Here is a 26,932-nt window from a genome sequence, read left to right as displayed (position 1 = left end):
TCTACTGCTGAATTACCCCAAAAGCCTGTTTCCTCCTAATGCGATTTTTTTTTTTTCGAGACAGGGTTTCTCTAATAGCCTCGGCTGTCCCGGAACTTTCTTTGTAGACCAGGCTGGCCTCGAACTCATGAGGTTCACCTGCCTCTGCCTCCCGAGTGTCAATGTGAAATTTAAAAATGAATATTTATGTATAGGTTTGTTTTTTTTAAAAAAAAAAAAAACTGGGTGTTATTTTACAAGAGGAATTGACCTTGCCTCCTCCCAACAAAATATATAAATAAATAAAACTCCAATAAAGTTTACTTTTAGCTTTGTGGATGTGATGAAAGAATCAGCGTTTAATTGTCTTACTGTATTACACTTGGGGTTTAAGACTGACACACAGAATCCTGTGCCCAGTGATTAAGAGCTCTTGGCACTCTTTGGGAGGACCTGAGTTCAGGTCTCTCGCCCACCCTGAGTGGCTTACAACTACCTGTAACTCCAGCTCCAGGGGATCCAGTGCCCTCTTCTGAGGGTACCTGCACATGAATGAATTATACACATGAACGAAAACAAGATAGTTCTTTTTTTTTTAATTTAAGTAATAAAAATTTTATTTATTGAGAATTCCTGAGATGGTGGTTATCTCCCCCCATTCTGAGAGAGAGGGACAACACAAGAAAAGCATAAAAAACCACACTGTCCCAGACCCCCACCCCACCCCCCGGGGCCAATACAGGGAGGAGGAGAACCCTCTGAAAGGGCTGGTCTTCAGTCTTCCTTAATCCCAGGGGCCAGTTACAGAGGAATCCATCACGTGATGCCTGGGTTGGGGTGGTGTGCTTAGACCCCCTCTCTGGCTCCTCAAAACTGGAGGCCAGATGTGCCCCCTCCCCAAGTGGTATTCCTGCCATCCTCTCATTTCTTACCCTTTATAAGGCGGTCACTTCCCCGAGTAGCACTTTCATCCTGTAGGGTTGAAAGCTGTGAGGTAGATGCAGTTCTGTGATGTGGCAATCATCTTAGAGATGTTCTGGGCAGCCCGGATCTTTCCGAGTTTGGTACAGCAGGAATTCTTGCGCAGTGCTTCTCCAAGCATCCAGGCAGCCTCAGCCTCCCCCTCAGCCTGCACAGTCTTCTGTCGCTGCTCCTGCTTTGCTTTTCCACCAAAAACTGGGCCCGCTGGGCTTCTTGCTGGGCCACTTGTGTGGCTTCTACAGCAGCTATGTACTCAGGGCTTAAGCTCAGCTCTGTGATAGCTACATCATCCAGGATGAGGCTGAAGTCCTTGGCTCGCTCTGTCAGTTCCCTTCTGATCAAAAGGGATACCCGAGCCTGCTGGGTAATCAGCTGCGAGGCACTGGACTTGGCCACCACACTCTTGAGCACCTCACTGACGATGGACGACAGCACTTGCTCCTCATAGTCCAGCCGTAGGCGCTGGTACACGCTGAGGAGCTCGTGGGCATTGGGTCCAGACAGCACACGCAGGGAGATGTTCACCATCTACAGGTCCTTGGAGCCTGTAGGGGAGGAGATTTTCCGGGGTCTGGCCAGAATGTCATAGATGACGGGGTACTGGAACCAGAGGATCCTGAAGTGAAGGCCAGAATTGTGTCTTGTTGCATGCCACCGATACGATTAAAGAAGATGGCTCTATGACCACCTTCCACAGTGAACACGTATGCACGGACACCATAGGCCGAGGCCCCGACCCCCAGCAGCAGCTTCAGCGCTGTGCCGATGCCCTGAGGCCTGGCGGGTGGGCATCCCGCTAAATCCTTCAAGTTCTGGGCCATGTCTGATCCTTCTGAAGGAAGCGGCACCAGCGGTCAGGAGGGGGTGCCCGCCAGTTTCTACCCACTCCAGTTTACAGACCTCGGCTTGCACAAGAGAATTGGAGGTCATGGTTGCCCTGGGAGCAAGATAGTTACTTTAAAATTATTTCCTGTGTAGTCACTTGCTTCAGAGTACTGATGTCTTTCTTGTCACACACCTAATTCCTTCAGGATGTAGCATGTTGGTAGCTCCTGAGGACCTGGGCCTGGTAGAGCAATTGATGGCTGAACAGAGATAGAAATGTAGTTAAAACCCCAGAGCAGAATTAAAAAAAGCATCTCTTTAGATACCACCTCTTCCTGGTCTAACTTCCCAGTTGCTGGCCGTAATCTATTTGAGCGGTTGTGAGTAAAAGCAATGAGTAATACTCTGACAACACGATAAGGAAAATTAATTGATAAGCTGCCAGACCACCGAGGTGCTTAAAGCTCTGTAGTCCCAAAGACCTCTCTCTCAGCGTCTACTGTGCTGTCCTATTGTGGACACTGTCCTTTTGTTTTATACCTTTAGCTCTTATCCATTGTCTATCTGTAATAGGCATTTGGGTATCTTAGGACAACTTTAGATTGATAGAATATACATAATTGGAAAACCACTGGGAATCGTTTAAGTTGATTATAACAGCAGGAACATGCTGGGTATATTAAGGCTTTGGGAGGCAAAGAACACAAGGACACACAGCGGGATCTATAGGGGGTTAGGTCTAGACATCTGGGTTCTGGTCCGAGTTTGGGGACCAGCTGTCTTTATATCTTGTGTAGGCCTCAGTCTTCCAGTAATATCAGGAACTTGCATTGCATTCATTTGGTGTTTGGCTGTTCCTCACTGCTAAGGTATTGTGACTCTTGAGTGCTGAGCTAAGAAAGCCACCACCTAGGGTTAAGTTGGATACTTTGGAGGTGTCAACAGCAGAACTGCAGCATCAGGCTTTCTCTAGGGAGTATTCTCAGCCGACTCCCCAGGCGCACCTGCTCTACCATGGCAGCACCTCTCAGGGAGAGTCTTTGGGACGATGGAAGGAATAGGGCTTTGGAGTTAGGGATACAGGACTTGATCCACAGGGTTATTTCCTAGTGAGCTGAAGATGCTGAATCCTTGTGTATCTGTTCTCTCAGCTGATAAGTTAGGAATAGTAATACAGCCTAACTCTGACAAAAGGGGAAGTGGGTGAATGCTAGCTTCTGTGGTATCACGTGAGACTTTTCCACTCTGGTTTATACTGAAGGAAAAAAGCTGGGAGGAAGTGTTTTCTCTTCCTGCTTATTAACCAGGATCATACTTTTTAGTTATATTGCTTGTGGGGGCAGGATGGTATCAAGGGAGTTTAATGACTTCAGATAAGTAAACAACCACAGGCAGAGATTGGATCCCCAAATAAAGGTCAGGGAAACATCTGGAATAGTAAAAAGACAGGAAAGCAGGGATCCATATATGCAAAGTCAAGTTGTATGTTTCCTGTGTTTTCCCCCGTGTCATTGTTCCTAAAGCAAACTTTGAGTAGCAATTAATATTTAGAAAAGTGTATGGGTAAATGCCATGTTTTAAGGCTATCACATAATGTTAGCTCTCTTTTTCACATCCTTCAGTGATTAAACTTGTTGCTTAATGTACATGTCATACTCAGTTGCAATTAAATGCCTGCTGCATAGCACCCTTCCTTGGGCCGTGGCCATGTTTTCTTGCTGGTGGTTGATGTGTATGTGTTTGTGGAGATGTTCACGAGCAAAGGAATCGACCTTCTTGAAGTTGAAGTTGACAGGCAAGTGAGATAATGATATCAAAGTGCTAATTTACATATTTCCCTCAGATGGGAGGAAAGGAAATCAATGCTCTCAAGCAGTGAACCTTGTGGTACAGCTCTGTTTAGGTGAATGCCATTGCAATTTGATCTGATGAATTTTAGGACAGTTCTAAAACTTATTTCATATTGCTAACCGAAGTTTGTGATTCCAGGAATTAATTGGGAACTCAAAGATGGAAGTCAGGCATGGGGATGCATGCCTGCAATTGTAGCATTTGCAAGATGAGGCAGGCGAATCTCGAATTTCTGGACTCCCCCCCACCCCCACTCCCTTCCCCCCCCCCCCCCCCCCCCGCCGACAGATAGCAAAGACAGAAAAAGCAATTGTTACCGAGTACACTTTCCAGTGTAAATATATTCTATTGATGCTTTTTTTTTTTTTTTTAAGATAAGGCCATTGATTGAGAAAATGACTGCAATAAACAGTTAAATCATTTGAGTGAGTTAGTGCTAGGGGAATTGTTGGCTTACCAGACCTTATGAACAGTTTTGCTGACTCTATTCTTCTGTTCTCTTGTTGGTCTCAAAAGTTATGTTTGTTTGTTTGTTTGTTTGTCTGTCTTTAAGACAGGTCTTGCAGCACAGGCTGGCTTCAAGTACTGTGTGGCAGTGGCTGATTCTTCTGTCTCTACTTCCCAAGTGCTGGGATTACAGTCATGTGTCACTGTGCCCAGCTTGTTCTCAAAAGGTGTCCTGCTACAACGCTCAACTTAGAAGGGGGGATCATGTAAAAATAGATGAAGACAGACACGAATAAAGCAAGCATGGGGCAAAGAACCACAACAGTGGCATGTTGACATATGGATCCAATAAGTCCTTGTTGCTAGCGCTGCCCTGTGCATGGCAAGATACATTTAGTAGCATCTCTGGGCTCAACTGCTACCCATCCCCCAAACTGTGAGATCCAAGAATGGCACCAGGCACTGCCAGTGTCTAGTGTGTATGTGTGTTAGAGAGAGTATGTGCAGATATGTGTATTTGTGTATATGTGTGTATATATTACTGTGTGAGAGAGTGTATGTGTGTGTGTATGTGTTTAGGTATGTGTGTGTGAGTGGGTGTTTATGTATGTATATATGTCAGTGCGTGTGAGTGAATGAATATGTGTGGACATGTGTGTGTTTGTGTGTGAGAGAGGAAGTGAGTGTGTATGTGTGTATATGTATGTGTATTTGTGTATGTGTGAGTGTATGTATATGCCTGTGTGTATGTTTATTTGAGTGTGTTTGTGAATGTATATGTGAGTGTGTGTGTGTGTGTGTGTGTATGTGTGTGTATGTATAAAGACAAAAATCAGCACAAACTTAAAGTCCCACTTTATAAGATAAAGTGAAGTCTGATGCATAAAGTTTTGATTGGAGATGGGACTCATTGCACTTCCTGATGAGGAGTCTGAGGCTTTGCGTAGGCGTCTGGAGAAACGAGGCTGGGTGTGCAGTTCCCAGGAGGAAGCCCACCCGCAGCCCCGCAGCAGCAGCACTGGTTCTGCTGCTGAGCCCTCAAAGTGTCTTTACAGTGTCTCTCTCCCAGTCTTGGGTGCAGCTCCTGCACCCAAGTTTGTATTGCTTAGTGTTTGTTTGCCTCCTGCTCTACCTAGAACTAACCCTGGCATCGTGCTGCCTGATAAGCTGGATACAGTTGTGTGCCGCTGTATTAATCCTGGTACTCAGGAAACCAAGGCAGGTGGATCTTGAGTTTGAGGCCAATCTGTGATACAGACTGCTTCAAACAAGGAAGCAATAGTAACAACAAACTTGCTTAATAAATAAATATTTATAAATGGAGATGAGCATTGAACTGGGCCCAGTGGTATGCATGCCCTCCTTGCAACACTATGGATCTGAGCAGCCAGATTTGTAGGGATGTTGCTTACAGCATTATTCAGCAGAAGCCTGTGTTCTGAGGGGAATGTAATCCAGAATGACTATCAGTAGAATCAATTAACAGACCCAATACAGTGTGGTCAGGCCTGTCACTCTCCTGGTGGTCTAGCGCGTCAATACTTAGACATTAGGATGCGGTGAGGGGACATAGCATATTCTTGAGTCAGTGCCAAGAACAAGAAGTGTTTTCTTGTATGCTCTTGAGTAGTGTAGAGCAGACGTAAGGGCAACTGAGAGGTGTGACTCTGAAGGGCAGGTGAATCAGGAGCCATGCGCATTGCCTGTGGGCTGGCTAGGAGAAGCCGCAGCTGAGCTGAGCCTTGGAAGACAGTGACAAGCAGCGAGCACCAATATTTTAGGTTATACATTGCTTGGATGTGCGAGCCCCTATCATGCATCACCTGAATCACCACCTCTGAGATCTATTCTTCAGACCAGGGACATGGCCTTAGAGTTTTGTCCCTGGGCATTTAGACGGAATCAAAGCTCCTACTAAATGTGATAACATGGCTGACAACACACACAAGGACAAGAAAATGTGCCTTCTTGTGAGTCGGGCATTCTGTGCTCCAGCCTGGGATATCAGTACAGTAGTTGAAACCAAATTCTCACTTAAGCTACACAAACAAAACCAAAGTCCCAAGTAAAGTGAGAGGAGGTTTAATTCCCATGAAGGGAATGTCCGCCTAGGCTGTGGGAGAGGTGACTTTGTAAAATGGAAAGTAACCACAGCAAACACAAGTTGTGGTGCCACTTCTGTTTACTGGGTGTTCTGCTGTGTACATGCTTGCAACCTGGTACTCTTTAGAGACAACTTAGGAGCTAAGCATGCTTGTTACTAATGGCCCATGGGTGAAGAAATGGTGCATTAAGAGTTAAATACTTTAATGGGGACAGTTAAGTGTCAGCTCCAGTCTGAGCAACTAACCACTGGAATTAGTGTGAGTCCTGTAATGACTGTCTTAGCCATAAAAGACTGTTCTGTCAGGCTTTAAAATATTGATTGTAGGCTTTGGTTTAAAAATAAAATCTAATTTTAAAATAAAGTCAAGCCATTCCACATTGCTTATTTGATTCTTTATTGGGTGGTGAGGAAGAAAGAGAGAAAGAATAAGTACTTAATTGGAATTATACACACAGTCTGAGCAGTTTTGTAATTCAGGTATTTTTGTGTCTTTGGTTTTGATTTCTTAGAATATTTATTATCAAGAAACAATGACTGTGTAATGTTTTCGTAATCTACATTACTATTCAATTTTTTTCTCTGTTTTAAGCACAAAAAAAGAACTTTAGCAGTGTTTCCATTATGAATGCAGATGACATTGGTGATCCCTTTGAACTCATGAACTTTGGCCTTAGGGCACATGCATTCTGGATGGGTCTTTAAAATGCATGTGTCACATCTTGGGAATGAATGCAGAATTATAGGAAAGAGGAATGGAACTGGGAGAGATTGGATGGATGGACACAAGTGAATATGCCAGTAGGGATATCGTTAAAAGGTCGAATAATTCATTATTTAGGAATCCCCTTCAGAGATAGCCCTGTTCAAAAATTAGCATACTAGTTTAGTATATATGAAAGACTCTTTTAAAGGATGTCATTTGATATGACCTAAGGCTCTTCCCATACATGAAATGTTCAATTCTGTCAAAGTAATGGAGACTCCTTATAGCACTTCACCTTGGTTACATTTGAAGTAATTTCTTATTTTTCAACAATACAAGCTTATTCTCTATTTTTACTATTATTATATTTTAGCTAAATCCCTCTATAGCTAAAATATTACAAACTAATCTATTCAGACAAAAAAAAACAATCTTTCTTCTTTTTTTAATGAGCCCTATTGTAGGGGTGAAGCAGAAGAAAAGACAGACTTGCAGAATTTCTCGTTACTCATCCCATAGCAGGTCAAGAATGACAAGAAACAAGCATGAAGGATCTCATATGTGATGTGACAGTACAGTCTATGAAGAAAAGAGAAGGAAAAGAATGAAGTGGGGAATATGGCACTCTACACAGTTAGCGCTGAAGCCTCCCAAAAGACTGTTACTTGAGTTGAGCCCTGCGAGGGGGAGAGGCAAGCTAGCTAAGAGTGTCTCCAGGAAAGATAGGCACACAGGAAGCCATTTCAGAGCTGCGGGAGAACAAGATGTAATGAGAGCCGGGGAGAGCGTTTCCTGTGTCGGGCAGATGGTAGGACCTGGCTGGCCAGGGTATAAACATTGAGTTTGTTCTAGGTGAAGGAGTGTGTGGTAAGGCACTCCAGAAGACCAGCGCGGGCATCTGGCATGGCCTTTAGAAGAGACACTGGTTTCTCTCCTGACGTGAGTGAGAAGGCAGAAGGAACCTTTGGGGAATTTTTAGAAGAGAGGTCGCCACAGCCGGGCAGAGGTGGTAGCAGGAAGACACTGTGACGTGATTTGGGTTTGGAGATGTATTTTGAAGGATGAGTTAACACACACACTGTTGGAGTGTAGGGTGCGAAAGAAAAGTTAGGACTGCCTGTACCGTTTGTGTGCTGAGGAGCTAGAATGAACAAGTGTTTCTCTCTGAGCTCTCTATCTCGTTCTTTGTAAGATCCTTGCAAATGCCTAGAAACCATGAATTGAAAGAATCGATGTGCCTGGCAGTGCAGTGTCTGAAGATCAAGTGGGAAAAAGGACCAGTGGTGCTTGTGGACAGTTGTACCGTGCTCTATAGTGGTATGAAGAAGGTGGCACTATGGCAGGAGGGGACTCAGCCCAGGAAGATGTGCTAATAGTTCATCTCTGCAAATATGCAAGTGATGGGCAAGGCAGAGGAACTGAAGATTAGATGTTCATAAGTGCCTGTACCTACTTGTATTCATCTTCATTGAAGACAGAAGCCACATGTAATCATGATAGATTCTGTTTTTCTTAGCTTTCTGCCAGACAACAATGAGGGAGACAATTATAGAAAACATAGATATGAGACGAATTACATGAATTGCGTGTGATCAGCGGTCACAGTGATTTGTGAATGGTCCTTCTCAACTGTACCGGATTTCTCTCAGTCATGCAGCTTTGGTTCCCTAAGATGCTTTTGTTGTTTCCAAGACTGGCTTCTAGCAAGAGCAGTTGTCAGTAGTTGACACAGAGTAACATGCTACATCTCTGTGTGAATTCTAAATTTAGCGGTATACAAATGGACCTTTCCCCAGTTTTCTATGGCTCTTCTTTGAAATAAAGGACTTTGTGAAAAAACTAACATAGGGAATTTTGAGGAAGTCTAGTCACCAGACATCAGGATTGATTGATGGATAAAAGAAAGGCATCTTTTCAGGTGACCTCTTTCAGTACAGTGGCTGTGTGTATGGCTAGCAGCCTGCTAGGTGACAAAGGAGTGGGGTCGGGCTGTAGCAGCCTGCGGTCTGGTGAAGGAGGCACACCAGAAATGCTTGAAGTGAGGAAGCCGGGCCACAGTCGGTGCCCGTGAGACTCTGTGAGAGTTTCAGGACCTCCTCTGCCTTTAGTTAAACATTAGAGCACTGTCGCCATCGGGTATGAAGAAGTTGGAAAACATTAAATGGAAATCAGTTAAATGGCAGGGTTCAAAGTGACAAGCTTGATGTGTACCATCAGCTCTGGGGTGTGATGAAGTGTTTTTTAAGGGATCATGAGGGTTGAAATCCAGGGGAAAAAAAAATGGAAAATAAAGTGCCAGGCTGCAGTGGCCCATTTTGAGAAGCTTTGATTAATTATTATAGAAAGACTAAAGCCACTGACAGTGCAGAAAATTTGGAAAAATGATATGTTTAGAAAGAGCCCTATTGGGAGTGTGAATTGATAGAGGAAGGAAATGGGGTCTTGGAGCGTTGCTATGTTCATAGGCTTTTCTCCTGTTTTTGAGACATTTTCAGCCCTCACTGTTCACTGCCTCAATTTTCCTGGGTTTAAAAATAGTGTCTCCTCTTGGGGCTATGATTCTGATGAAAAAAAAAAAAAAAAAAAAACCCAGCCTGTGGACTATTGGTTCATGGCTTCATTTTTTGTGATGGAAAAAGAGAGCTGGTTTTTCTTTTCTTTTTTTGCCCACACTTTCTCTTTAACTACCTACCTTCTCTTTCTTCCACTTATGTCCCATGTCAGTTTGAAAATATGTTGAAAATATGTAAGGAGATCTTATAATTCCTATTTCAGAAAGACCTCTCTCTTTTTTTTTTTCTTTTCTTCTACTTCTTTTCCATCCTCTGTTGATTTGTGATACAACACTCTTCCCCAGAGTAATTAACCATAATTCTGCAAGTGAATGAAAAACGGGTAGCAGAAGCTGATGGACCTTAAAACAATAAATATTTGTATTTTATGCAACTGCCACTAGTAATTAAGAGAAAAAAACTAAGTAGAATGGATCGGAAGCCGCTGGATTGCTGTGAAGGCCACACTTTCTTGGGGCTTTTGCCAGGAGGAGCTAGCGGGAACATTTTGCTGAACGTCTGTGGTACATTGCCACCTTGTGGCCTCAATTTTCCTAGTCATGGAAAAGAGCAACTTAATAATAATATTAGGTCTATATGATAGCGCCTCATTTTGTAGTTTTCCCAGCTTGTTCCATTTGGCCTTATTTCAAAAGATTAGAGATTTTGTGTAAGAATATATAGATTATGGAACAGATGAGTTTATGAGATTACCTATGTTCTTAGAAGAGACATGCTAACATATTAATGAGGAGAAGTCCTATCTGCAGTGGATACTGTGTAGGTAGTGGGGGGGGTGCACAAACATGTATGTGGGTTGGGGAGTGAAAGCCACATGGGGGAGAGAATAGCATTTCTACCCTGGCACGTAGACAAAGGATGTTTATTCTCTCACCATTCCATTCCATGCTTCCACAGTCACACATTTTCTTATGAAAATTTTCAATGTGAAATAATAAGTTGGCAGGGGTTTTTTGTTTGTTTGTTTGTTTGTTTTGTTTTTTTGTTTGTTTTGTTTTTTTAAGATAAGGACGTAGAATGGTACCAACAATGGGGCACCAATAACTCTGTATTGTTTGATGGTCTGGCTGTGGATGGGTCCTGCGTTTTCTAGTCGCTCATGAGTAACTGTTCAGGCATTTCATTGTCTGTAGGATTTAAGGGCAAAATGTCTTAAGACTCCAAGGAGTCTCTGCTTGGGGGCTCACATAAGTGGAATCGATGTCATGAGTAGCATCCTGATGACATCTTCAGATGACCACAGCTCCTCCTTTGAAAGGGCTGTTTTTTTTTTTTTTTTGAAAGGGCCCCTTGGGGTCCCTTCCCCTCCTGATTTGGCTTTGATCCTGAAGCGGGTGGACTGCTTTGGGGCCCTCTCACTAAAATACCACCTGGCAATGAAACACAGTCAAGACCTGAGTGTCTGGAAGTTGCAGATGATTCTTATTAAGAGGTGCTTGAAATCCATTGCGTGTCGCTAATGAACATGGTTGAGGTTGGGAAAAAGTTCACACCTTGTGGAACTGAACCAGTGAAGGTTCAGTCTCAGCATCCAGGGAGGGGCTAACCACCACCAGGCCCCAGTGTCATTTTGCAGTGATTTTGAATATGCCCTACCCAGCATGTAGACAGACAGACGGATGACTTAGTCTCTGACTTTTTTTCTCTCTATAATAGCACCCGTGATGGTCTTAAAAAACAAGTTAGACCTAAGCGCCCCTCTCTTTCCCATGAAAACAAAGCCATCTTTGGTGAAACCATCCTAAAAAGCAGCACTTGGCTGTGTTGTCTAAGTACATCCTGCTTTTAAGATTGTACAAAGTTGGCCCTTTTGCTACGACGACTGGAATTTCTGTGACTCTCTGAATGTATTTTGGGGGCCCTGAATGGTGATAAGGGTATATGTATATGCACAGGAATGTTTTTGTCCTGAATACTGTCTCAGTATGTGCACAGGCGTCTCAACTTGCAGGCGAACATTTAGAAGGTATGGCCCTCTGCAGGTCTGGAAGGTCTTCTCAGGAAAGTGGAGCAGATCTTGACATGAGTGCTTTGACCCAGGGGATTCTTTTGTAGAAAGCTGTCTCTTGAAGCGACTTTGGTTTCTCTGATTCTTGTGACAGGCTTTCTTTTTAAGAGCTATAGAGTGATATAAGGGTGTATTGATTTCCATTAAGGGCTGCAGTGCTTAGAAATTCCTCTCCTGTGTGCATGTGTGTGTGTGAGCAATCTGTGAAATCTGATCTGTTTTTATATAGCAGTATTTCACATTGGGGGGCCCACGGAAAGGACATGTCTTACATAGGGGTCCGGGATATAAAAATGTATGCATGTGTAATTGAGTCAGTCATGAAACAATACCTTCATTTTTGCGGAAGTGTGTGTGTGTGTGTGTGTGTGTGTGTGTGTGTGTGTGTGTTTGTAGGGGGTTCAGTGTACCTCAGTGTACATGTGGATACCAGAGGTCACCCTCAGGTATCATTCATCAGTTACTGTCCACCGTTTCGGAGAGGTCTTTTGTTGGTCTAGAACTCTCCAGGTAGGTTAGTTAGCTTGCCATTAACCCCAGGGACCAACCTGACCAATCCCCAGCTGGGAATACAAGCGTGGGTCACCATGTGAAGCTTTTTATACCTATTCTGGGGAATAAACCTGGGTCCTCATGCTTTCACGGTAAATACTTTGCTAACCGAGCTGTCTTCTCAGCCCTTGTCAGAGTCTGATGATAACTATTCGACTGCATTAAAAATTGTGGTCATGATCTACTAAACTTAATCTCCTGGCCTACTCACATATTGTGACCTGCCTTCACAGCCTGGCCTTGGGATTTTCCAGTGAGCAATGCTGACTCCCGGGTGAAAGGTATAAGAATAAAATTTAGAACTTTCCACACTGGCCATGTTAAAAGCAAGGTTGGAAGGAGTGTGTTTTGAGGAGGAGATGCAGAGAGCCTGAGAACCACTTGTGCTGAGTGTCCCCAGGAGATGACGCCCCATATCCTTCTCTCTGCAGCTTGACCACATACTGTCTCCGCCACCCATGCCGTTTCGGAAATGCAGCAACCCAGATGTGGCCGGTGGCCTCGGAAAGTCACTAAAGTACAAGAGACAGCTGAGTGAGGACGGAAAGCAGCTGCGGCGGGGAAGCCTGGGCGGAGCCCTCACCGGTGAGTGTGGGTCGTGCAGGGCACAGGAGGAGCTGTGCTTCTCTTCCAGGGCGCTGTGTGGGAAAGCCTGCCTGCAGGCCCTTTGGGAAAGTCTTGCGTAGTCCAGAAAGCAGTTCAAGTTAAGAATTTGAGCAGTAAGCTTTATGGAATACAGTTTACATACAGTGACCCAGTCATATTTTATATACACACAAATGCACTTAGGAAAAATTTCTCTTTTGGTGTAACCACCAGCATGATCAAAATATAAAAATGTTGGCGGAGACAGACACAGAGACACAGTCTCTCTCTCTTGTTGTCCTAAGGTAACTGTAGACCTGCTGTCTGTTCCTGCAGATGAGACTCATCCTAAGTGTTTTGTGTTAACTGGGCCACACAATCTGTGTGATGAGTCTGCTGTGTTACTCAACACGCAATTTTAACAATGCATACATATTATTTTATCAATAATGAGTGTTCATAAAAAAAACTGACATGGGGCCCAAATCCAACCACTTTATTCCCCCCCCCCCCAACAGTAGGGGATCAAAATAATTGGTATGCTCCTCACCAACCTTCAGTATGGCCAGTCTTTGTGAGTTTGGTCATTTTCGTTTTCCTGTGATACTATGCTTTTCTTTCGTGTTTTCTGTTAGCTTTCTGTTATTCTAACAGGAGCCTGAGACAATCGAATTATAAAAAGAGAAGGCCTCTTTGGCCTTACTGCTTTAGTAAGCTGGTAGTTTTAAGACTGTGCTAAATCAGCACCTCATGACTGAAAATACACTGTGGGGTAAGACTGATCATCTTACAGTTTGGAAGTAAAGAGAGAAAGCAGCGGAGCTGGCTCCCACAGGCCGCTTCAAGAGCATGGACCCAAAGACCTATCTGAGGACCTCCTGCTGGGGCCAGCGTTCTTAAGCGTCACTGCTTCCCAATAGCACCCTCCAGCCCTTTAACTCTTGGATCCTCAGAAATCACGTAGGGCACACGCTATACGGTGTAGGTAATGCAGAGCGTGTTCTGTGCTTATTGGAGGCTTATGTATCTTCATTTGTGAGCTGTCTATCAAATTGTTCCCCCCCCATGTTTAACTACATAGTTAAAGGTATGTAACTGAAATGTCTCAGCACAGAAGCAGATATTGTCTGTTACTTATGTGTGAGCTATTAAAGCTCCTATCTCTGAGACACCATGAGGAGAAAGTAAGTATGAGAGCCTGGGAAAGACAATGGTTGACAGGCTACAAAGAAAACATTATTGTTCTGTTACACGGTCGGGTAACTGATTGGCAGCAATTCCATTTTTAGACTGCAGGTAGGGAAGGATCTAGAATGTTCTCGGCCTGAATGCCTTGTGCTGGAGGTGAGAAATTTGCCAGGTACCCTGATCTACTCATTCTGCATTATGTGCACGGATTGAAACCTATCCCGGCGGGGGCGGGGGGAGTGTGCCTCAGGGATAGACCACTTGTCCAAGCATTCACAGGCCCCAGGTTTGAACCCAGAACTACAAAAAGAACGAAAGCAAAAAAGATGGAGAAGGAAACGAAGAAAAGTGTATTGTAGTGTGTGAGTCTGTGAATTATGGGTCCATTGAAAATAAAATACCTTTTTAAAAAAGACATGAAGTGGTGGTAAACAGTCCCACTAAAACTGAAGGTTTTTCAAATCTAAGGAACCCCACAAATAACTTCTGTTTATATAGATATCTAATGTATTCATATTTAAAACTTTTATTTATATTTATGACTTCTATTCTAGCTTGAAAAAAAGCCAAATAAGGATAAGTTAAAGCACAAGAAAAGAGTTACAAAAGACTCACCATTTAAACTTTCATTCTAAACTCAGCTATAATGTACTACAAACTAAGTTTTTTTTTCTATTTCATTTTAGCAATTTTTTTCTTTTAAACATAAATATTTTGAAGGAACATCATTGCTTTTTAAGCCCTGAAAGAAATTTTGTCTACATACAACAGTCTTTTCTGCCAGTTCATAAATGGTCTGGGAAATACTTTGAATTATGTTTTATTTTAGAATTATGGGCTTTGACTTTCTGGAAATGGAATTTCTGAGGAGCAGAAATACTGCTGCCAAATGGTCAGTAAAGCTGGAGCATTTGGCCCAGAGGGTCACACTGCTAGAATGGAGGGATAGTGACCCAGGCCTAGGGAAGGATAGCCTAAAAAAAACCCTGCAGAGCTCACAGAGATGGCTCAGTCAGGAAAGGGCCTGTATGCAAACGTGAGTTCCACCCAGGAAGAAGCAGAGTGTGGAAGCGTTCGTCTGTGTTCCCAGTACCAAGGGGCAGTCGTGGGGCTCTCTGCCCAGCCTGTGTAGCAGAACGGGGGAATTTCAGGTTCAGTGAGAGTCCTCATCTCAAAATTAAGGCAAAGCGCAATTCGGAAGACACTACTGTCTACCTCTGACCCCTGTGTGCATGACACTGTACATGTACACACACACCACACATGTGTATGTGTATGTACTCACATGTACATATCCTACACACACACACACACACACACACACACACACGCCTGCACCACACACACAGCAACACCCTTCATGCATGGTGGTGCATACATGCCATCAAAGCTCTGGTAGGTAGAGGCAAGCAGGCTTTGAGTTTGAGGCCAGCCTGGACTACGTAGGGAGATCCTGTGTCAAGAGCTCTCACGGACTGCTCTTCCCTGAACGAACAGCCAGTGTCTGCCCTGGAGTTCAGCCGGTGCTTCCCTGATGCCCATCAGAACCATTCTCACTTCTCTTGTAGATGCAGGCTGCCTTGTAAGTGGCACAGCCTGGAGCACAGTCCCCAGTCTAACTCACCGTTAACAGGCAGGAAGGGAAGGGAAGTCTTGATGGTTAAGCTTCACCCCCTGTTTATTCATTTTAATTAGAAAGTTTATTATAATTGAAATGTTTTTGACAGCTGGGTAGTAATTAGTTTCACCCCCCTCCTTTTTTTTTTTTTTTTTTTTTTTTTTGCTTAAGTAGTTCATTAAAAGCTTTGAAGTGATTCACAGCCTTGTAGCATACGACTTGGAGCATGGAATTTGGCCTTTAGCTTTATGAGAATGAATACTTGCACCTGGGTCCCATTTCTTACACTTAGCAGCTCTATCCTCATAAAATTTGGATGCTGTACAACAATTTGGGGTGGTTAAATCTTAGGTGAGATGATATTAAAAAAAAATGTTTAGTCATCCTTAGAAGAATTTTAAAATTTTATTTATTTTTTTTATTCACTTTATATCCTGGTTGCAGCCCCATCCCCATCTCTCCTCCCCTCCTAGGCTCACCTCCCCTTCCCTTCACCCTCTGCCTCCCCTTTTCCTCATAAAAGGGGAGCTTCCTTTCCCATCCACCCCAGCTCATCAAGTTGCATCAGGACTGACCGTAACCTCTTTCCCTGTGGCCTGGCAAGGCAGTCCCGCCAAGGGAAAGTGATCTGAAAGCTAGCATGTGAGTCCGTGTCCAATGCAGTCCCCACTTCCCTTACTAGAGAACCCATGTAAGGCCTAAGCTGCTCATCTGCTATATCTTTGTAGGGGGCCTAGGTTCAGTTTCTGCATGGTCCTTGGTTGATGTTTCAGTCTCAGCAAGCCCCTCTGGGTCCTGGTTAGTTGGCTCTGTTGGGCTTCTTGTGGAGCTCCTGTCACCTCCAGGCCCTTTTCTCTTTCATCCCACTTTTCCACAAGTTAGAAGAATTTTAAACAACCATTGAACATAAGCCTATCTTGGAAAATGGGTCCTTGAAAGTTGGGATATTCGGGGCTGGGGGGAAGCATTGGTAACACATCTTAGCTTAGCTGAGGATTTAATAAAGAAACATGTAGGGAGCCCTTAGCCCAGCAACAGGTGTGTTAGCATTGTCTGGAGGCGAGTCAGAGGGCTTTGGAGTTGTGGAGAAAGTAAAGCCACCAAGTTAGTCTTGTAGCCCTGATTGATTCTATTTTTGCTTTTTGCAACCTGTTTTTTGTTTTTGTTTTTTAAAGACATTGTAGCCTGGGCTAGCCTGGAATATACTGTATAGCCCAAGCTAGCCTTGAATTCCTGGAAATGTTCTGTTTTAGCCTCCTGAATGCTGGGATCGTAGGATTTGTTATAGAATTATGGGATCATAGGATTTTGTCTGCTTGGTCCTGTGCCTGCACAGGTATCAGGTGTTGGCTTGGGGAAGGCAGCATCTTTTCTCATTCTCAAAAACAAAATGTCTACTAGTTTTAGGCAACACATGTCACCCCAGCCTACAATAAAAAAGCTGGTTTTACCACCAGAACCTTGTATCTGATGTAGTTCTTACTTCAAAGACCAGCTGCTTTCCCACTTGGCTTTGTTTAACTCCAGGATCTTTGGTTTGGTGGTACTGTACTTACAACAGTGAGCTGCCAGGTCTAAGGTGGAAATAGAGATCCAAGAATTCAGGGTCTCTGTTAGCAGCATAGCAAGTTTGAGGCCAGCCTGGACTCTTTCTTGCCAAACAAAACAAAACAAAACAAAACAAAACAAAACAAAACAAAACAAAACAAAACAAACAAACAAAAACTAAAATCAAAGATTTTTTAAAGGCTTAGCTTAAGGTTGGAAATTTTACTGCCTAATTACAAATTGAATAATTTCACTAAAACTTTACCTTTTCAAGAGGAAAGTCCATGACCTAGTCATTTTTCTCTCCCTAGTGATATCTAATATTAAAATGTTCTTCCTGTGTGGCAAGGCCAGTTTAAATGAATTACATTTATTGATTTATTTAACCCCCGAGACAGGGAAGCATTCATCCCTGTTTTACAGATAGGGATACTGAGGCACGGCATGGTGCTTGTAAACAGTTATGGCCAGGCAGGCGCACAGCCACAGTGAAGCTTTTCAGCAAAGCAGGTACCCAGCAGGTTTTAAATAAACTTTACATTCCAGCAGGATTAATTACCGTTAATTTTAGATAGGGGAATCTTTGCCTACTTGGAATCTGGGGCTGTGACTCAATCTGTAGGGCTCCCAGTCCTTTAATTAAAGTAAATTAAATTTAAGCAATTAATGCATATTAAAAAAAACTTTAAATTCATACATTCGTTAACCCAGCAATTCTATTTCTGGGACTTCATTGCAAGCAAGCAGTCATGAATATGTGTGGAGAATGAGCACTAGTAATTTTGGAGCAGCGGTACTATTTATAATAATTGAAATTACATGTCATCTAAATCTCTGCCAAGAGGATATTGATTAAACATGTTATAGAACATATACAGAGTGGAAAACAATTGTAAACATTGAAAATCATGTTGTAAAAAAATAAATTTGAACACTGAAAGAGGTTTATAATATTTAATGTGAAATCCTGTTGCTAAATGTTCTCAAACTATTACATGCTTGATAGGACTTCCTATAATTATAATTAAACAATTGAATATTTGATAATGGAGGAAGAAAACTATGTTGTTAGATTTTTTTTTTTTTCAAACTAGCTTGATGATTGAACAGTCTCCTTATACAGGTGTGTGAAGAGTACACTGGTCTTTTTTTTTTTTTTTTTTATACCCTGCAATTCAATCCATAGGGTTTTTGTTTTTTCCTCCAAGGTTTTTGTTGTTGTTATTGTTTGTTTGTACCACTCAGTGATCTTCGTCGGCAGCATTAATTCAGTATACTCTCAGAATGCTCATTGGCAGACAGCTCTCAGTTTCTTGTTTACATGGCTGAAGGCCTTTCTGGGACGTGGAACGCTTAGCTCCCAGTAGGCTTGGTTACAGGAGTCACTTTGAGTCTAACCTGCTCTTTGTCTATTGTCTCTCCGATCATCAGCTACACAAAGTGATGGGAGTATGAGAGGTGACGTCCAGCCATATAAATGTATTTCTAACATGTGCAAGCATTGGGCTGCTAGTTTTCCATTGGCCAGAACAGGCCAAGTTGTGGAAGCACACTCCACCATCATTGTTGGGCAAAGATGTAAAATATAATGCCAAGAACTTAGGAAATTAGTAACTGAGTTCACCATAATTAGCTTCTGTCTTTAGCAATCCTTTATGATAAAAATATTTTTATTTCTGAATTATAAAAGTATGTGTTCACTGTAGATAACTCAGAAAATATGAACCTCGAGAAAGGATAAATCAGAAGGCCCATAATTATACCATAATTTGAATGAATGACACCCATGTTTGAAATTGTGAAATGTTTCTTCCCAAACTAAAGATCTGAACCACAAAGTGTTTTACGTTAAAGAGAGGGAAACAAACATTGCTTGCTTGCTGATTTTATTATTTCGGGGCTGACATTTAAACAGTAGACCCAGAGCTGACTGTGTCCATCATGATCTGATTTTTTTAAGCTAATGTTTTCTGTCTTCATGGCCCACTGCTTGCTAAATAGATAGAAGAGCATGTAAACAGTGCCTGAGTCTCAGAGCCCCCTGATGAGAAAAGGAAGCACCATTCTATCATCATGCAGATCCTTTAGTCCAGGCGGAGATACACAGTATTGTGCCTGACAGTTCACAGACTTTAGGGCCTTTGAATCCTGCCTTCTGGGTACCCAGCTGGGTGTCCCCACTCCATAGTCTTCATTCCCTGTTTGTAATGTGTGTTGTAGCCTTAACAGTTAGAATGAAAGCTCCTCTTCCTTAGAGAGTCACTTTTGTTTTCTAAATGATGTTTGGGTTATTTAGAATATAGAAAAGCAGAATCAGTAGAGTCCCATAGATTGTGTAGGAATGCAGTGTAGGCATGGCACTAATGGATTAACCTGTAGACAGTATTGACTGGGATTTCTAAAACTGTTAGAATGTTCTTTATCACTGGGGAAAATGGAGAAGTTTCGCTTTTCTGTCTGTCTGTCTTATTTTTGTAGTCTTTTAAACATGGTAGGCAAGTGCTATACCCCTCAGTTAAACTCCCCGCCCAACTCTAGTACATTTTAGACATCTTGCTTGAGAGAAAAGAAAAACAGCATCATCCCAAGAAGCATTCTTTCCTTCTAAAATGAGCGTGGAAGCCATCATGTTGGAATGAGTGAATCTTTGGTCACTTACTGGGTTTCTTAACCTTTTTGGAAATTTTGCCAATTATCAGATTAAATCTCCATAATATTTAGTAATTATTCACTTGAATACAATGTCTCTTTCCTGTATGTTCTAGTTTTCATTTCTTTTGTCATATGTGAAAAGTGCCTGTATAAGATGACACTGTTACGACTGCTAAGCCAAGAGGAGCAGTTCGTTTTTTCCATGTGTAATTGTTGAGGGGAAATGTTTTGGGGTAGGCTGCTCTCTCTGTCCTTTACATCCCCACACCTCATCCTTTGGATAGGCCTGCAGCTCCATTTCCAATTGGTAGAGAGGGAAAGAGGAGAAACCCGGGCTTGCAGAGAGTTTCTGACTACATCCTTTTGGCAGGATCTGTCACATAATCACAGGTCCACCCCAGGGTGTTGCAGTATGTGAGGCCCTGCTGTCCTATAGCTTGGAGTCCAGATACACATAGTCAAGGAAGGGTGGCACTCACCAAGTTGGAGAGCTTGTGGAGACATAGAATTCAGTAAGGCCGTAGGACATGAGTTCGGTTTGAAGCACCCACTAACCATGTTAAACTGATAAGCCCGGTGGGATTGTGGAGTCACAGAAATGAGAGAGTCATCGTTTTGAAGAAAGTGTACCAGACTGTCATGTAAGCAAATAAAGCAGAGGCTAGGAATGGGCCACTGGAATTATGGGTGTCGTGACGGGGTGACCTTGGCATACACTGTGAGTGAGGACACACAGTGGGATGGTGCAGGTAGAGAGGAACCACTCACAGAACTAGAGGAAGCAAGCATTCGAGTAAACAGCAGTACCCATAGCTCTTTTAGAAGTTGTGCCATGAGAGGTGTGAACAGGGATGATATCGGGAGTAAGAGAGAGGGGCCTGTTGGAAGGTGGAGGATGACACTGTTTTTCTTGATTTTTTTTTCTTTGACTCGTTCATGATTCAGTAATGAGTTGTTTAATCTCCATGAGCTTATGCTCTTACTGTGGATTTGTTTGTTATTTGAAGTTTTATTATACTGTGATCAGAGGGGAAGCTATTTCAGTCTTTCTGATTTTGTTGAGGTTTGTTTTTTTGTCCCAGAATATGGTCTATTTTGGAGAAGCGTCTATGGGCTGCTGGGTAGAATGTGTATTCGTTGGTGTGTGTGTGTGGAACACACTGTCGATAACGCTTAAGTCCATTTTATGTATGATTTCATTTAGTTCTGATGTTTCTCTGCTTGTTTTTTGTCCAAGTGACCTGTTTATTGAAGAAAGTGGGGTGTGAAAATCATCCACTGTTAATGGATTGGTGGTAATCTGTGTCTTTAGTAGGAGAAGTACACTTTTATGAGTGCACATCGGGTACACAGGGGTTTATGATGTATGGAGCACGCCAGGTGTTGGTACATACATGTTTAGAATAATGGCGCACTCCTGGTTGATTTTGCCTGTCGTTAGATTGGAGTGCCTCTTTTAATCTTTTCTATTTAGGTTTAGTTTGAAGTCTGTTTTGTCAGGTGCTTCCTGGTCCCTTTTGATTGCAGTACTTCTGTCCATCTAAAACACACACCTGGGGGCTGGAGAGATGGCTTAGAGGTTAAGAACATTCACTGTTCTTTCAAAGGTCCTGAGTTCGATTCCCAGCAACTGCATGGCTTGTAACCATCTGTAGTGAGATCTGGTGTGCAGGCCGAATGCTGTATAAATAATAAATAAATCTTAAAAAATAAAAAAGACAGTACCTATCTTTAAAGCTGAGTTTCTTGACAGTAGACGATGGATTTTGTTTCTTCATCTGTTCAGCCAGCCTGTGTCATTTGATTGGCAAATTGAGACCATTAATATTTAAAGCTATTTTTGAAAAGTGAGTGTTGATTGCACTCATTGTGTTGTTTTGTTGTTTACATTTTCAGCGGTAACTTTGTGTTTCTGTAATCGTAGCTTCATTTGCTTTCTCCAGCGGTGGTTCTCAACCTTCCCCCTTAATACAGCTCTTCATTCTGTGGTGATTCCCAAGCACAGAATTATTTCATTGCTACTTCATAAATGTAACTTTTCTACTGTTAGGAAGAGCAGTGTAAGTATCTGATATGCAGGATATCTGATTTGCTACCCCCAAAGGGTTGTTCTACAATCTGTTGATTATGTTTATTCTTCTTGTCAGCCCAAAGTATTACTTCTTGTATTTTGCTTAAGGTTGATCTGTTGGATTTAATTTTTTTTAAATGTTCATATCATGGAAAGCTTTTCTTTCTCCTTCAACTGTGACAGTTGGTTTTCTGGGTATATTAGTCTGGGGTGGCATTTGTGGTCTTTTGGGGGCTTCAGTGCATTGCTCCAATTTCTTCTGGCTTTCAAAGTATCTGTTGAGAATCTGTTTTACTCTGATGGGTTTTCCTTTGTGTCCTGTGCTTTTTTTAATGTAGCTTTCATATTCTTTCTTTGTTCTGTATACTTAGTGGTTTTTGTTTTGTTGTTGTTGTTGTTGTTGGTGGTGGTTTTTGTTTGTTTGCTTGCTTGCTTGCTTGTTTTGAGACGGTTTCCCTGTGTAGCCTTGCCTGTCCTGGTCTCACTTTGTAGACCAGACTGGCCTTAAACTCACAGAGATCCACCTGCTTTTGACCCCCCCCCCCAAATGCTGGGATTACGGGCATATGCCGCTGTACCTGGCTTATACTTAGTGTTTTAGTGTTGTGGGAAGGATTTTTTTTCCTGTCTTCTCTATTTGGTGCTGTGTGTGAATCTTGCACCTGTGTAGGTCAGATACAAATTAGTTTGGGCAATTTTTCTTCTATGATCTTGTTGAAGATCTGGTCTATGCCAGTGACCTGGGACTCTTCTCCCTTATCTGTTCCCTGTAATTTGAAGGTTTTTATCTTTTCACAGTGTCTGCATTTCCTGCATATTGTTTTTATATATTTCTAATTTTTTTTTTTTTTTGCTTATTTCACTTAGTTCCTTTACTTAATCTTTGAGACCTGATATTCTATCTTTTGCTTGATTCATTCTACTTGGAAAGCTTTTCCTTGAGTTTTCTAGTTAGGTTATTGAGTTTTTCAATTCCATATACAATGGTTTTCAGTGTTTCTATCTCTTTATTGAATTCTGTCTTCAAATCCTCGATTGTCTTTGTCATGTTCATCATGTGTTGTCATGAACATCACTCAGGCCTTTATTCTCTTTAAGTTAATTGACCTGGGTTTTTGGTGGTGGTGGTAGTGGTGATGGTGTGTGTGTGTGTGTGTGTGTGTGTGTGTGTGTGTGTGTGTGTGTTCACTTACTGAATATTCTGTGTTTTGGGGGTTATCTGGGTAATTCTATTGACAAACATCTCCGTAGGACTAATAGATTTCAGGAAAATACTGTCTTGTTATCTCACATTATCTGTGTTCTGCAGTGATATCTGGATATATGAACTTGTTTTGTTAGGTCTGTGTCTGAGGTAATCACAGCAGGGCATGACAGAGCACAGATATTTGGCTTGCTTCAGCCTTAAGGTTGGACATAGTTAGATAAAATGAAGTCAGGTAGACTCAGGGGACTGGGCTGGCTTGCAACATATGTGTCCCAGTGCAAGCCTGGAGTGTGGGCATAGATCTGGGGGTTAGGGAGGGTGCATGAAATGGAAGATCTGGTCATCTCTTACAGCTAAATCCTGGTGCAAAATATACAATTCTTGGCTGGGTGGAGAGAATGAATATGGAGCCTGAGGGGCCTTGTATGTTGCTTGGGGGCGGGGGTGGCCTAACCAGAGACTGGATGGGGTCTGTGCAAGCAGGTATAACTATACTCAGCCAAGGAACTCGATGTGGGACCCAGGAAGATCTGGAAATTGGGAAGAGAGTGTGAATGGAAGGATCAGGCAAAATCATCCAGCTAGACTCTGGCATAAGACATGCAAGGCCTCGCTGGGCAGAAAGGTGGATGTTGTGTGCCAGGGGGCTGGAGGTTGTCAGGAGGTTTCATTTTTAGTGGCCATTTTCATATTGCTGTTTTTTTTTTAAATAAGTTTACTATTTTGAAAAATAACCAAGGTAATTTAGTTGGTTTCAATGTTCATTGTATTGTGGCCTGGGAGGATGTCAGTGGGTTCTCTGGCAGCCGGGGAGAAAAGACTATGAATCGGGTGGAAAGAACTAGGATGGAATTCTGAATATAGGAAGCAATTTTTTGGAAGCACTGAGAACCCTCTTATAGTCTGAGGCCTGGTGGAAAGTGAATCCTGTTTTTGTGTTGGACAGAGACAGGGGGATGAGTCTCTTGGGAGCATTAGTACCAAAGAAGGCAGTTAAAAGCCATGGCTGAGGGTTATTCAAGAGCATGTTAGGGAAAGCAGAGCTGAACTATATGGAAATGGGAAGAAGTTATAGCATCAGTGGTGGCATTCTGCAGGGATTGATCCATAGCTGGCAGGATCTTGCTAAGTAGCCTGGGGCATGGAACTTGGGCAATGAGTGGTGGATGGCCTGAGCTTCATATAGGCAGTCTTTGAAACATGATTATTTTGAAGTTTCATATATTTTGAAACTTATGAGGGGCAAAGAAATCATTATCATGCCCTTTGGATCCTCTCAGTTTGGCTTCTTTCCCTCTTAGCCGGTGGTGGTATTGCGAGAGATGGACAATCCAGATCTACCTATAATGCACATTTATATTTTTTGTATTTTTGTATTTTTATTTTTTATTAATTATAGTTTATCCACTTTGTATCCCCCCTGTAGCTCACTCCCTCCTCCCCTCTCAATTCCACCTTCCCTCCCCATCTCCACCCATGCCCCTCCCCAAGTCCATTGATAGGGGAGGTCCTCCTCTCCTTCTTTCTGATCCTAGTCTATCAGGTCTCATCAGGAGTGGCTGCATTGTCTTCCTCTGTGGCCTGGTAAAGCTGATCCTCCCTCAGGGGGAGGTGATCAAAGAGCAGGCCAATCAGTTCTGGCTAAGATGCTCAATCCCCATTCAGAAAGGCAAGGAAGATGGACATCAGAAGAGGGAGAAAACAGGGAACAGGACAGGAGCCTACCACGGAGGGTCTCTGAAAGGCTCTACCCTGCAGGGTATCAAAGCAGATGCTGAGACTTATAGCCAAACTTTGGGCAGAGTGCAGGGAATCTTATGAAAGAAGGGAGAGATAGTAAGACCTGGAGAGGACACGAGCTCCACAAGGAGAACAACAGAACCAAAAAATTTGGGTACAGGGGTCTCTGACATGAACTGATTGGCACATTTATAATTTTACTGACTTAATGTGTTTGCTTCTATTTGCTGTTCTATTTCTAAGTTCTTGCAAAGTCTCTCTGCTAAAAGCACATGACCAAAGGCAAAAATTCTTCTAAGTTGGTCTGCCATTCCTTTGTAGATCTTACAAAGTTATGTAGTCCATCAGCAAGAGCTTATGAAGTGCTGGGCATAGTAGTACTTGCCTCTAATCCTAGTACTTGGGAGGCAGAGGAAGGCGGATCTCTGTGAGTTCAAGGCCAGCCTGGTCAACAAAGTGAGTCCAGGACAACCAGGGCTATTATACAATGAAACCCTACCTGCTCCTTCCCCCCCCCAAAAAAAAGATACATATTAAGAGATTATGGATGCTAGAGAGTATCTGTGCTCATTTTGGGAAGTCACCAGGTAATCTAGAAGCCACTGGATTGGCATCTTTGTCTTGGCAAGAGCACACGTTTTAAGAACCTTTTGGATCCACTCACAGTCTTCACAGTTGGGTATCACTGTCTGTCCTGGGTGTTTTCTCTGCTAGCCGGGCATTTACCATTGAGGATGAATGTTTTAATGCATTTGTCAAAGTGTCTGTAGTTTATCCTTGTCAGGGTAAAGATCTCCTGAGACCTAGACTTAATGGGACACACAGCTGTCAGCTGGTTCTTCTGGCAGATGCCGCCTCCCAGTGGCGCTGTCAGAGAGCCTTCTGCTGCTGTTCATCACCCTTGCAGATGGCCTATTGAGGAGTCATTGCCTCTTTAACTTGCCTGCCCACACCCTGGTTTCCTGAGCTGCCAAGTAGCCTTACCATGTTCCCAAACAGGTGACACAGTTCTCATGGAAGCTCACGCATCTTCTTTAGGCAAGTTTTGCCCATGATTTGCCAGAGGTGAGAAGTCAGGTGTGATGGGACAAGAGGATTAATTTAGTGGAGACTAGTGAGGATTTCAAGAACCACATGCATTTATTTCCCTTATCCCAAGAGACAGACAAAAGCTGGAGCTATTTCCTTTGATATGTGAAGGAGCTCCAAACACTAGTTCTGCCCCCTTAGAAATCAGTTTAACAATTCCATACATGATAAAGCTTGAAGGACTTAAAGCTTACGATGTAGTCCTGAGTATTGGTCCAGATGATGTTTCACATAGAAAGCCTGATTTGTTGGTAGGCTCTTTTGTAGATGATATTTTTAGTTTAGGTCCCAAGTCATAGTTAGAGTGGCATTTAAAGTTACTATCAGGGGCTGGTAAATCTTGTCCCTCTACAAGTTTGCTCTCGTGGCCTTCAACCGAATGTTTTGGATGTGGCAAACTAAATCTAGTCGCTGAGAGTCTTCAAAGGCCACCAAACAAGCGCACGTCTACTGGCTGTTTAAAGTTTGCTCTGGTGTGATTTTCAAGGTGGTGTGCATGTATGTATTTCTTTACGGGGCTGTCTATACCAGTTAGTCTTTAAAGGAAGTAAAGCTCTAGAATGTCAAATTCAGGAACCTCAAGGTTCCCGCACCCCACCCTCCAGGTAACTTGTGTTCTGGGTGGTTCTACGAGTGGTGGACTCTTTTCCCGAGGAGAGAGAGGGGTGGTGGGTGGAGAGCAATCTGCCAAATCCACGTATCGAAATTTCAAGTTATACTTCCTTGAGATTTCTTTTAGGATAAGACACCGATAACATTTTAGCTGTACTTTTTCTCAGTACTCATACAAAGTCTCTATGCTGGAGAAATTGACCGTGGCCTAGCTGTGATGGCAGAACCTTTTTTGACCCTTCATAAATTATACACTTTTTGCTTTTGAAAAGCAAGCCAGTGCCATTCTATTCCCTGACAGAGAGACAGCTGTGTAGCTATGTAACTCCTTTTGAGTTGATAGTATAAAATGAGGGAATTGGGAAAGTTAAATATTATGAAAATATTATGGTTAAGAGTGTGACACCTGGGGTGGGGAGATGTGCTGAGCAGCTAAAGGCCTTTGCCACAAAGCCTGACCCATCCAAGTTTTATCCCTGTATCCCACATACTGGAAGAAGAGTCTTCCCCTATCAGTTGCCCTCTGACCTCTGCATGTATGCCTGGTCGTGTTTGCCCATATGCATGTGTGTATACAAACACACAAAACAAATGTA

The 26,932-nt window shown here is 42.8% G+C and overlaps 1 protein-coding gene and 1 pseudogene across 2 annotated transcripts in view; one reads left to right on the top strand and one right to left on the bottom strand.

Annotated features, from left to right (window-relative positions):
• Mast4 (microtubule associated serine/threonine kinase family member 4) overlaps positions 1 to 26,932 on the top strand; it is a 583,904-nt gene that overhangs the window by 158,974 nt on the left and 397,998 nt on the right. For both annotated transcript variants that reach the window (XM_055601922.1, XM_055601921.1), the window contains exon 2: positions 12,458 to 12,611. In XM_055601922.1, coding sequence (XP_055457897.1) covers positions 12,458 to 12,611 — 154 coding nt within the window. The remainder of the gene's footprint in view (positions 1 to 12,457; positions 12,612 to 26,932) is intronic.
• On the bottom strand, positions 901 to 1,781 carry LOC129672457 (prohibitin-2-like; annotated as a pseudogene).

Source organism: Psammomys obesus, unplaced genomic scaffold (assembly GCF_907164565.1).
Source record: "Psammomys obesus unplaced genomic scaffold, mPsaObe1.curated_primary_1811, whole genome shotgun sequence".
NCBI classification, from domain to species: Eukaryota; Metazoa; Chordata; class Mammalia; order Rodentia; family Muridae; genus Psammomys; species Psammomys obesus.
Note: the sequence above shows the minus strand (reverse complement) of the source record. Positions and strands in the feature narration are given on the sequence as shown.